General features: G+C 52.1%; 1 protein-coding gene across 4 annotated transcripts in view; it reads right to left on the bottom strand.

Annotated features, from left to right (window-relative positions):
- FLNA (filamin A) overlaps positions 1-12,690 on the bottom strand; it is a 75,599-nt gene that overhangs the window by 49,658 nt on the left and 13,251 nt on the right. For all 4 annotated transcript variants that reach the window (XM_038748099.1, XM_038748100.1, XM_038748101.1 and 1 more), the window contains exon 2: positions 6,320-6,747. In XM_038748099.1, the coding sequence (XP_038604027.1) occupies positions 6,320-6,692 (373 nt within the window). In that variant the 5' untranslated portion in view covers positions 6,693-6,747. The remainder of the gene's footprint in view (positions 1-6,319; positions 6,748-12,690) is intronic.

Genomic DNA, 12,690 nt, shown 5'->3' with positions numbered 1-12,690 from the left:
GGGCCCTGGATAGCTAGGAGGTGCCACCCAGTGAAATCGGTGCCAAAGACAGGTACCCTCCCTGGGAAGGCAGGAGGGTGGCCTGGCCAGAAGCGGAGATAGGTAAGAGAAGGGGGGACCGCCCCTTTGGGCACGGCCACTAATGGGCACAGAAGCCTTCTGTGGACAGGGAGGCCTCAACGGACTTCAGCAGGTCTGGTAGGGCTCCCCTGTACCCACTGGTGGTGCCTAGGGAGGAGGGGTGCAGACTAAGTGGGACTAAGTGGTTGGGAGGTTTAAAACTCTGAAGGCAGCAGATAGGGTGGGGTTACTGTTACTTTCTTCTATTGCACAGGAAACTAATAACCCCATGGAGCGTCTCGGGGCGTGGCAGCGCCTCAGGATCCTGAACCAGAACGGTTTAGTAACAGTCTCCTGGTAGGGGAGGGACAAGGCAAACCACACACCACAGTTGCATCATTGGGGTCCAGACAACACTTTGGAGGAGACAGCACTTTGGGTCTGGCTGGGGAAATGGGTGCTATGAGGTGGCAGATAATAATAATAATGGCATTTATTAAGCACTTACTATGTGCAAAGCACTGTTCTAAGCGCCGGGGAGGTTACAGGGTGATCAGACTGTCCCACGTGGGGCTCACAGTCTTTATCCCCATTTTACAGATGAGGGAACTGGGGCCCAGAAGTTAAGTGACTTGCCCAAAGTCACACAGCTGACAAGAGGCAGAGCTGGGATTTGAACCCATGACCTCTGACTCCAAAGCCCGGGCTCTTTCCACTGAGCCACTCTGCTTCTCTGGCAGATCATACCTACCTCCCAGATGCTCTTCCGGCTCTCATCTCCCACCCCCAGCAACGGGAAGAAAGCACTTGACCTGGGCAGGGGGCTTGGCCTGCTCAAAAACCTCGCTCCCTGGCAAGTGAAATGAGGCCTTTAACTCTTTGGGGAGTCAGGAAAGGATCCTGAACAAGGTCAGACCACGCACTCAAGGTGAACACCAGCTCTCAGGAGAGACAGCACAATCAAACTGCAAGGAACAAGACGGGTAGGGACTGTCTCTCTATGTTGCCAACTTGTACTTCCCAAGCGCTTAGTACAGTGCTCTGCACACAGTAAGTGCTCAATAAATACGATTGATGATGATGGTGATGATGACTTCCCGGACAGGATACTCCCCCACTCCAGCACATCTTCCCTTCTACCTCCCTTCCCATAATCTTCCATGCAAAAAACTACTAAGCTGCCTCCTGCCAGGCAGACTCTGCCAACTTCATTGCAGATACACAGTCAAGTCCAGCTGGCACAAGATGGGAAGCAGCAGACAAGGTGGCCATTGAGCCCAAATCACCACAGGGCAGCAAAGCTGGCACTCACCTGCCACATCCAGCTGTGCCCTCCCCTCTCCAATTATTCCGCTGCTCCCCCTCCCCTCTGCCAGCCTCCTGCATCCCAGCCTGCCTGCGCCCATCTTCCTGCTCTGGACTTCTCACCCTTAAGGGTCAGCAGGACAAAGGGGAAGTGGGAGGGGATGAAGGGAGTCTGGGGTAGAACCTTGCTTTGGGAGAGGCAGAGGAGAACTAAACGGGACAAACTGCTCCCACATCAAAAACAAAGGTTTAAACCAGCCAAGGAGAAACCCAGCCCACTGCCCCTACACACCTGGTCAGAGGAGAGAGAAAAGGATTGAGGGATAGGAAACTGGCTCTACAGTCACTGACCCTTGCCAGTGAGAGAGACATTCAGCAGCCTCTGGGGAGTGGGCAGCAGCATCCTTTCTGCAGTCTCAGGACCCTCTTGACAGAATGTAGTGGGAGGGGGGCAAGCGGTCAGAGGAAGTGCTGCTTATGCTTCAGATCCTTGTCTCCACCTTAGTTTGAATGAATGGGGTGTGTGTGTTTGTGTGTGTGTGTGTGTGTGTGTGTGTGTGTGTGTGTGTGTGTGTGAGAGAGAGAGAGAGAGAAAGAGAGAGAGAGAGAGAGAGAGAGAGAGAGAGAGGGAGAGAGAGAAAGAAAGAGATACACACATATATATATATTCCCTAGCTACAGCCCCAGGTGCCTGAAGTTTGACCAGAAACTATTCTTTGGTGACGGGGGGCACCTCCTACCTCAGACAGGACACAGAAGAGACACATGAGGTCTATTCACTATGCCATAGAAGCAGCACGGAAAGACCAAGGTCCTGGGAGTTTTCGGAAGGACCTGGAGTTTAAACCCGGCTCCACCGCTTTTCTGCTTTGTGACCTTGGGCAAATAATAGTGATGGTATTTGTTAAGTGCTTACTACGTTCTAAGCACTGGGCACTGTTCTCACTTCACTTCTCTGTGCCTCAGTCACTTCATCTATAAAATGGGGATTAAGACTGTGAGCCTCACGTGGGACAGGGATTGTGTCCAACCTGATTAGCTCGTATCTACCCCAGTTCTCAGTACAGTACTTATTGTACTTACAGTGCTTAACAAATACCATTTAAAAAAAAAAACAAAGGAGCTGGGGCAGAATAATCAGCATCCCCCCTCCTCAGAATTGAGGCACCCATCTCCCGAAGGGAATCTCTCCTCTCTCCCCGCCACCTTTCTCAGCACTCCCTAGAATGCAGCTGCAGGGAAAGACTTTGAGAAAGTGTAAAGAAGGGGACAGAAAAGGGATCGAAGGGGCCCCTATCCTGGACGAATGCCTTCTGGCCCTATGGGCTAGTACAATTCTGCCCAGCATTCCTCCCCCAAAACTGCTAGTTTCCACCCACAATCACACCCCACTGCTCCCAAGTAACTCCACCCTCCAGTTCGGCCCTCGATTTCTCCATCTGGTGTGTGGGTGGGTGGGTGGTGTGTGTGTGTGTGTGTGTGTGTGTGTGTGTGTGTGTGTGTGTGTGTGTGTGTGGCACGCTTGCACCCATGCATTACAGGTTGTATTCAGGGGGCCGGGGTGGGGGAAGCGTGGGGGAGAAGGGGGTGGGTAAATTGGAGAGGAGATGCTAGTTGCATCTCTTCACACTGCCCGGAGCCTTTTCCAGGGCGTTTTCCAATTGAAAGGGGGCAAGATTCCTTCAGTGGAGCAGGATGTGACCTCACGCCCTCCCGCTCCACAGCATTCCTCAGCTCAGGGCTCGGGCTAGCAGGGCCCACGGCTGGCTGGGAAGGGCTCCCCTCCCCTCCCCTCTCCCATGGCCCGCCCCACAGCGGGGCCTGGGGGCCAGGGCAGAGCAGGAGGGGGGCATGGGCGCCGCCGTCTGAGAGCCCTCCCCTCATCCCGCCCTGCAAACAGTTAACAGGCCGCATTCCTGGAGCTCAGAAAAACCAGACCCGCTCCAGCTCTCCGGCGAGGCAAGCCTTTGTTACAGGATCTGCAGCATTAACAGACATAGAGCAGAGCAGAGATGGGCCCTTCCTCCCCACCCCCCACCAGCTCAATACCCCTCTGCTTCCCTCCCCGCCCCCTCCCACATACACAGAGCCTGGGCAGCTTCCTTCCCCTCCCTCCATCCTATTCTTCCTCCTGGCACCACTGTCTTTTCCTGGAACTCTACAAACCAAGCTTGGCAAGGCCCCCCGTCCCTCTTCTTACTGCCCACAGAGCTGGGGGGTGGGGGGAAGGGGCTTCCTAGCTGCCTGCCCTCTAAGAGACTGATGGCCTACATGTGTCTGGGCTCGAGCCTATGGCAGCAGAGAGGGGAAGGAGGCCAGTGTGACACAGACAGACAGACAGACAGACAGACACACACACACACACACACACACACACACTCCAGAGAGGAAGGAATTAAGGCAGGAAACACCTATAGGCCAACTTTCAGAGAGCCTGCTGCTAACTCATTTCTTTTGAGCCCCAAGAGTCTGAAAGGAGATGGGTGTCATAATGTTTCGATTTTGCAGAGGTGGAGGGAAGGGGTGGACGTTGTTGTCACGGGGCAGGGCTGTGAGGATGCCAGAGCCCCAAGGCAGGGCAGGTCCCATCCCTGGGGCAGGGAGACAAGGAAGCCGGATGTTCCGGGATGGCCCGCCATGGGACTTTCTTTACCTGAGGTAGTGACTGGCTCCACACTTGGATTGTGGGGGTGAGAAGGCAGATGGGGGCTGTAGGACGGTCAATCTAGACCAATTCCAGTGGGCCCACGGGGAGACCCATCCGTACCGGGTTTACTGGATGGGATAGGAGGGACACCGGGGATCCAGAAACTCCATTCCCTTCCATCACCCCCCTCATACCCTTCTAAGACTCTTCCACCGTGGCTGGCTCCATGTTTCACCTCCTACACCCCACCCCCACATGGCCAGGGAGTGCCTGGGGGACAGGGTGAGGGTGGCAGGGCCCACCGGGGCAAGGCCCCTGCACAAGTGCAAGGCCATCCCATCCCCCACCCACCACCCAGGGTGAGTCACAGGATAACTATCGGCAGCCCCTCCCTCCCCTCCCCAAATCTGATTTCCATTCACAGCCCTCTTTCAGGCAGAAAGGCTTTGTAAAAGGCCCGGGTTTCTCGGGGAGATGGGGGTCACACGGAGGGTGGCCCTCACATAGACGCTTGGGATGGGGGAAGGGGATGGTCCAGTCCAGATCCAAGTCCCTCCTCGCAGGCACAGACAGGCCCACTGTCTTTTCCTTCTCTCCCTCTCCAGCCAAGCCCACACCCTCCCCTCCTCTGCCCCCTCTAACCCCCTCACTGGGCCTCGTTCTTGCCTGTCCCACCGTCGACCCCCGGCCCACATCCTCCCCCTGGCCTGGAATGCCCTCCCTCCTCACATCACTTCCCTTCTCTGTGCCTCAGTTACCTCATCTGTAAAATGAGGATTGTGAGCCCCACATGGGACAGCCTGATCACCTTGTAATAATAATAATAATAAATAATAATCGCATTTATTAAGCGCTTACTACGTGCAAAGGCACTGTTCTAAGCGCTGGGGAGGATACAAGTTGATCAGGTTGTCCCACGAGGGGCTCACAGTTTTAATCCCCAATTGACAGATGAGGTAACTGAGGCCCAGAGAAGTTAAGTGACTTGCCCAGAGTCACACAGCTGACAAGGGATTTGAACCCATTACCTGTGACTCCAAAGCCCGTGCTCTTTCCACTGAGCCACACTGCTTCTTGTGTCCTCCCCAGCGCTTAGAACAGTACTTTGTACATAGTAAGCGCTCAACAAATACTAAAATTATTATTATTTTCGCCCCCTCACTCCAGAAGTCTAGACTGTGACCCCGCTGTTGGGTAGGGGCCGCCTCTACATGCTGCCGACCTGTACTTCCCAAGCGCTCAGTCCAGTGCCCTGCACACAGTAAGCGCTCAATAAATACGACTGAATGAATGAAGTGAGTTGGGTTGGGAGTCCAGCCCCCTGCAGATGGTGGGGAACAGGGGATCCAAGAGGGAGGGAGGGCGAAATACTCCGGCCCTAACGGCCTTCCCACAGTGAGCAGGCCAGGGCCCACCCCACCCACGGCCCGGGCCCTCCGTCCGGGCCAGGAGAGGGTTAAGGGCCAGTGGACCGCGGGAACTAGCCCAGGCCGGGACGGAGGGAGGGGAGGGGAACGGGGGCCGCTTTCCATTGTCCGCAACCTCTCCTAGAGAAAGACTGTGCCCTCCTGCAGACCCTAACCCTCAGGGGCGGGGAAACCCACGCAGGCGACAAGGCGAAGGGTCCCAGCGGCCCCCTCAATCAACCGTATTTATTGCGCGCTTACTGTGTGCAGAGCACTGTACTAAGCACTTGGGCAGTAATAATAATAATAATGGCATTTATTAAGCGCTTGCTATGTGCAAAGAACTGTTCTAAGCGCTGGGGAGTTTACAAGGTGATCAGGTTGTCCCACGGGGGGCTCACAGTCTTCATCCCCATTTTACAGATGGGGGGACTGAGGCCCAGAGAAGTGAAGTGACTGGCCCAAAGTCACACAGCTGACAACTGGAGGAGCTGGGATTTAAACCCATGTACTCAGACTCCAAAGCCCGGGCTCTTTCTAGTGAGCCGCGCTGCGTCGCCTCACCCCCCCACCCCTCCAGGCCCCCAGCCCCAACTTGTCTCCTTCTCAGGGGCTGCCCATCTCACAGACGGCGGGACAAGCTGATCGCCTGGCAACCTCCCCAATCAATCAATCAATCGTATTTATTGAGCGCTTACTATGTGCAGAGCACTGTACTAAGCGCTTGGGACGTACAAATTGGCAACATATAGAGACAGTCCCTACCCAACAGTGGGCTCACAGTCCCCAGCGCTTAGGACAGCGCTTTGCCCCCTGCGAGCGCTTAATAAATGTCATCATCATTATCATCTCCGGCCCGGGCCCCTTCCTTTCCCAAGCCCACCCTCCCCTGGTCACTGACCGATGGACACGAGCTTGATGCTCTCGCGGTCCAGGAACTCGAGGGCCACGGACACGTTCTCCAGCTGCATCTGGCGGAAAGTGGGGCGCTGGTTGTACTTGCGGTACATCTTCTTCTGGCTCAGCACCTCCAGGAGGGCGATGAGCCGCAGCCCGTCGCTCAGGTCGGTCTGCAGGTTGGCGATGCGTTTGTTCACGCATTTCAGGTGTTCGTTGCACCAGCGGGTGAAGGTGTTCTGCTGGATCTTTTTCCAGGGCGCGTCTTCGGCCAGGTCCTTCTCGGTGGCCGGCATCTCGGCCTCCTTGTCGTCACCTCCTCCTCCTCCTCCGGCCGCAGCCCCGCTCTGGTTGTGCCTGGCGTGGGAGCTGCTCATTTTGAGGAGGAGGGGGCGGGCCTCGGGGCGGGCTCGCTCTTAAAGACGCACACACCTACGACAATCAATCAATCAATCGTATTTGTGGAGCGCCTACTGTGTGCAGAGCACTGGACTGAGCGCTTGGGAAGTACAAGTTGGCAACGTAGAGAGACGGTCCCTACGCACGACAGGGGAGAGAAATTGGGGGGCAGCCCTCGGGGAGCTGCTCCTTTACTGGGGTAATCGGTCAATCAATCAATCAATCAATCAATCGTATTTATTGAGCGCTTACTATGTGCAGAGCACTGTACTAAGCGCTTGGGAAGTACAAATTGGCAACACACAGAGACAGTCCCTACCCAACAGTGGGCTCACAGTCTAAAAGGGGGAGACAGAGAACAGAACCAAACATACCAACAAAATAAAATAAATAGGATAGAAATGTACAAGTAAAATAAATAAATAGAGTAATAAATATGTACAACCATATATACAGGTGCTGTGGGGAAGGGAAGGAGGTAAGAAGGGGGGATGGAGAGGGGGACGAGGGGGAGAGGAAGGAAGGGGCTCAGTCTGGGAAGGCCTCCTGGAGGAGGTGAGCTCTCAGCAGGGCCTTGAAGGGAGGAAGAGAGCTAGCTTGGCGGAGGGGCAGAGGGAGGGCATTCCAGGCCCGGGGGAATCAATCAATCAATCAATCAATCGTATTCATTGAGCGCTTACTGTGTGCTAAGCGCGTGGGAAGTACAAGTCGGCAACATCTAGCGACAGTCCCTACCCAACAGTGGGCTCCCAGTCTAAAAGGGGGAGACAGAGAACAAAATCAATCATATTTATTGAGCGCTTACTATGTGCAGAGCACTGTACTAAGCGCTTGGGAAGTACAAATTGGCAACATATAGAGACAGTCCCTACCCAACATTGGGCTCACAGTCTAAAAGGGGGAGACAGAGAAAAAAAAACAAAAACAAAAAAACCCAAACATACTAACAAAATAAAATAAATAGAATAGATGTGTACAAGTAAAATAAATGAATAGAGTAATAAATATGTACAAACATATATACATATATACAGGTGCTGTGGGGAAGGGGTAATACCAATGATGGCCTTTGTTAAGCACTTACTATCAATCAATTGTATTTATTGAGCATTTACTGTGTGCAGAGCACTGTACTAAGCGCTTGGGAAGTACAAGTTGGCAACATATGGAGACAGTCCCTACCCAACAGCGGGCTCACAGTCTAGAAGGGGGACTAGAAGGGATTAAGACTGTTAGCCCCCCGTGGGACAACCTGATCCCCTTGTAACCTTCCCAGTGCTTAAAACAGCGCTGTGCACATAGTAAGCGCTTAATAAATGCCATCATTATTATTATTATTCATCCCCATTTTACAGATGAGGGAACTGAGGCACAGAGAAGTTAAATGACTTGCCCCAAGTCACCCAGCTGACAATTGGCGGAGCTGGGATTTGAACCCCTGACCTCTGACTCCAAAGCCTGGGCTCATTCCACTGAACCACGCTGCTTCTCTGGGGTAGTAATAATAATAATTTTGGTATTTGTTAAGCGCTTACTATGTGCCAAGCACTGTTCTAATTGCTGGGGGAGAAGCAGCATGGCTCAGTGGAAAAGAGCCCGGGCTTTGGAGTCAGAGGTCATGGGTTTGAATCCGGCCTTGGCCAATTGTCAGCTGTGGGCAAGTCACTAAAATACAATTGAATGAACTTAGCTTCTCTGTGCCTCAGTTACCTCATCTGTAAAGTGGGGGTTAAGATTGTGAGCCCCCCATGGGACAACCTGATCACCTTGTAACCTCCCCAGCGCTTAGAACAGTGCTGTGCACATAGTAAGCGCTTAATAAATGCCATCATCATTATTATTATTATTATTATTACAAGGTAATCAGGTTGTCCCACATGGGGCTCACAGTCTTCATGCCCCTTTTACAGATGAGATAACTGAGGCACAGAGAAGTTAAGTGACTTGCCCCAAGTCGCACAGCTGACAATTAGCGGAGCTGGGATTTGAACCCATGACCTCTGACTCCAAAGCCTGGGTTGTTTCCACTGAGCCACGCTGATTCTCTGGGGTGGGCGTGGGAGGGGCTAGTAAGGTGGGATGTTGACCCCTTGCTGGACGGGGGTCGTCGGGGGGGGGGGGGGGGGGGGGAGACCTCCTTGCTTCCAGCCTCTCCCCTCTCCAGTTCACACTTTGCTCGCTGCCCGGGTCATTTTTCTAAAACCTCGTGCTGCACACGGCTCCCCAATTCCTCTCAAACCTCCAAGGTGCCCCATTCCTCTTATAATTAATAATTAATAATAATAATAATAATAAAACAGTATTTGTTAAGTGCGTACTAAGTGCCAGGCACTGTTCTAAGTGCTGGGGCGTGGCTCAGTGGAAAGAGCCCAGGCTTGGGAGTCAGAGGTCATGGGTTCAAATCCCAGCTCCACCACTTGTCAGCTGGGTGACTTTGGGTAAGTCACTTGACTTCTCTGGGCCTCAGTTACCTCATCTGTAAAATGGGGATTAAGACTGTGAGCCCCACGTCAGACAACCTGATAATCCAGTATCCTCCCCAATGCTTAGAACAGTGCTTTGCACATAGTAAGCACTTAACAGATGCCTGGAAAGAGCACGGGCTTTGGAGTCAGAGGTCATGGGTTCAAATCCCGTCTCCACCAATTGTCAGCTGACTTTGGGCAAGTCACTTAACTTCTCTGTGCCTCAGTTACCTCACCTGTAAAATGGGGATGAAGACTGTGAGCCCCTTGTGGGACAACCTGATCACCTTGTTACCTCCCCAGCACTTAGCACAGTGCTTTGCACATAGTAAGCGCTTAATAAATGCCATCATTATTATTATTACTACAAGATAATCGGGTTCGACACAGCCCCGTCCCACATAGGGCTCACAGTCTTAATCCCCATTTTACAGATGAGGGAACTGAGGCCCAGAGAAGTGAAGTGACTCACCCAGGTCACACAGCAGACAAGTGGCAGAGCCGGGTTTAGAACCCAGGACCTTCTGATTCTCAGGTCCATGCTCTATCCACAAGGCCATGATGCTTCCCTCTTCGCATCACTGTCACCTTTGATAAGGAATTTGGTCTAGTGGAAAGAGCACAGGCCGGGAAATCCGAAGCCCTGAGTTCGAATTCCATCTTTGTCACTTGCCTGCTGTTTGACCTAGGGCAAGTCACTTGACTTCTCTGTGCCTTGGTTTCCACATCTGTAAAATGGAGACTAAATACTTGTTCTCCCTCCCTCTTAGACTATGAGCCCATTATGGGACAGGGACTGTGTTCAATCTAACTGCATTGTATCTACCCCAATACTTAGTAGGGCCTAGCACACAGTTAATGCTTCACAAACATTGTTGTTGTTGTTTCTTGAGACCCTCAATCAACTCTCTCCTCCAATTTATTCTCACTCTTCTCCCACTACACCCCAGTTTACACTCTTTGTTCCTCTAATGCCAACGTACTTACTCACTATGCCTGGCTCTAATCAACCCTAGATTGTAAGCTCCCTGAGATCAGGGAGAGTGTCTATTTATTATATTCTCCCAAGAGCTTAGTACAGTGCTCCACACACACAGTAAGCACTCAATAAATGCTATTAGTTTTAACTGGTTGGTTGACTCATGCCCACTACTAGGCTCCCTAGATTTGGGGGTTTTGAGGGTAGATACATTTAGGGGTGAGAAAGAGGGTATTGGCAGGGATGCGAGTCTCTGTCACACACAAACACCTGGCATCCCATTACTATTTCTCCCTCCTCTCCATTAGGAGCAGGGAGACACTTACCTACTAACCTCTATCTCCTCTCTCACTCATTCATATTCTCATATCCCACCTATCCCAGTCCTACCTCTCCCACACATTCCCCATATTAATACAGTACTAAGTGCTCTGTACAGTGCTCTGCACTCAGTACATACCATGAATTGATTTACCATGAATTGATTTATGCCAACTTGTTGCCAACTTGTACTTCCCAAGTGCTTAGTGCAGTGCTCTGCACAGAGTAAGCGCTCAATAAATATGATTGATTGATTGATTGATAAGGACAGAGGACAGCTCTCCCAGATACCAGATGAGAAGCAGCGTTTCCTAGTGGAAAGAGCACGGGTTTAGGAGTCACAGTAGTTGTCTCTAATCCCAGCTCTGTCATTTGCTCACTGTGTGACCTTGGGCAAGTCACTTCACTTCTCTGTACCTCAGTTTACTCAACGGTACAACTGGGATTAAATACCTGTTCTCCCTCCTTCTTGTACTGTGAGCCCCATGTGGGACAGGGACTGTGCCCAACCTGATAAACTTGTATCTACCCCATAGCTGAGGACAGTTCTTGGCAAATAAGAAGCCCTTAACAAATACAATTTTTAAAAAAACCTTCTCAAAAGCCAAGCAGAGACTTCAGGCAAACAGTACAAGCCGTGGGCATGGAGCGAGGGCATGGAGGTTTGGGAGCAGGGAGACAGAATTGAGGTCTATCCAAGTTCTGTGGGGTAAGCCCTTTTTCCCCACTCTGGGAGCTCTTGGAGAAAGTAAAGTTTCTCCCCCGCGCCCCCTCCACCCCTGAATCAACTTGGCGGCAGCAGACAACCAACAGTCAAGGCAGAAAGAAGGGCACAGAGGTCATGGCCAAGGCCCTACAGAACTGAGCCCCCTCCCCCTGGTAGAGCAGACCCCAGCTCCACCTCCCCCTAGCCCCAGGGTCTGTTTCCCGGTTTGGTTGAGTAATGAAGCAAGGAGCCATGACATCAGAAGGATGAGGTCATCGGACTCCCTCCTCCACCTTTCTTCCCTCTGGCCATATTGGGAGAAGGAGAAGGGCAAGAAGAGGGGAGGGAAGGGGAGACCCACCAAGAGAGAGAGAAATGAAACATTTCCAAATTCTGATCCCTTTCCATGAAAGTAAATCCAGCCTCTTGCCAGGATCCAGGCTCCACACCTCACCTGAGAGAAAAGGGGGTCCCCACTAATCCCAAAGGCCCCTATTGCCCCACTCCCACTACCTACTCTACTGTAGTCTCCCAATCAATCAATCAATCGTATTTATTGAGCGCTTACTGTGCGCAGAGCACTGTACTAAGCGCTTGGGAAGTACAAGTTGGCAACATATAGAGACAATCCCTACCCAACTGTGGGCTCACAGTCTAAAAGGGGGAGACAGAGAACAAAACCAAACATACTAACAAAATAAAATAAATAGAATTGATATGTACAAGTAAAATGAATAGAGTAATAAATATGTACAAACATCTAGAACAGTGCTCTGCACTCCAGAACCGCTCAACAAATACCGCTGATGGACTGAGGGACTGCTCTGTCAACGGCTGATTCCACATGAGCCACACCCAGACTTTCTGAAGCAAAATTGAGTGTGCCTTTCTTCGGGTTCGTTTTGAGTATTCTCGCCCAGTTCGTTACTCATTTCTCTGTTTTACTCACATTCTCTCTCTCTCCCCCCCTCCCTCCCACATACAAAGTATGCTCCTGGGGTCCCCAGGCCCCTACACACTAACTAAATATGACTGATTGATAGACGAGCCTCAGCCCACCCCTGTGTGGGATTTGAGCTCTCTCCAGGAACCCTCTGCCCACTTCTAGGTAACTCCCAACAACCCTTTATTGTAGGACCCAGGCCAATTAAAGCAGCGCGGGAAATAGCAGGGGAAGGAGCAGGTGGGAAGAGAGGGGCAGAATCTTAGGCAGGGGTCAGCAGGAAGATGGGGGAGCTTTGGGCCTGGATGGAGATGGAGGGCACCTTGGGCTAGGGAAGCCCTGAAAGGAAAGGCAACATTTTTCTCTTGGGGCTGTTTCAAATAGCTATTGTTCCCCTCAGGCTCCCTACATCAACCAGGGGCCCCAGGGGCCAGTTCTGCTTGCCCACCAGTGGCCTGGCCTCTCCGACAGAAAATTACTCTCCCCACCTTCAAAGCCTTATTGAAGGCTCATCTCCAAGAGGTCTTCACTGACTAAGCCTTTCTTTCCTCTTCTCCCACTC

The sequence above is a fragment of the Tachyglossus aculeatus genome, chromosome 6 (genome assembly GCF_015852505.1).
Source record: "Tachyglossus aculeatus isolate mTacAcu1 chromosome 6, mTacAcu1.pri, whole genome shotgun sequence".
Lineage (NCBI taxonomy): Eukaryota > Metazoa > Chordata > Mammalia > Monotremata > Tachyglossidae > Tachyglossus > Tachyglossus aculeatus.
This window is presented reverse-complemented; position numbering and strand designations above follow the sequence as displayed.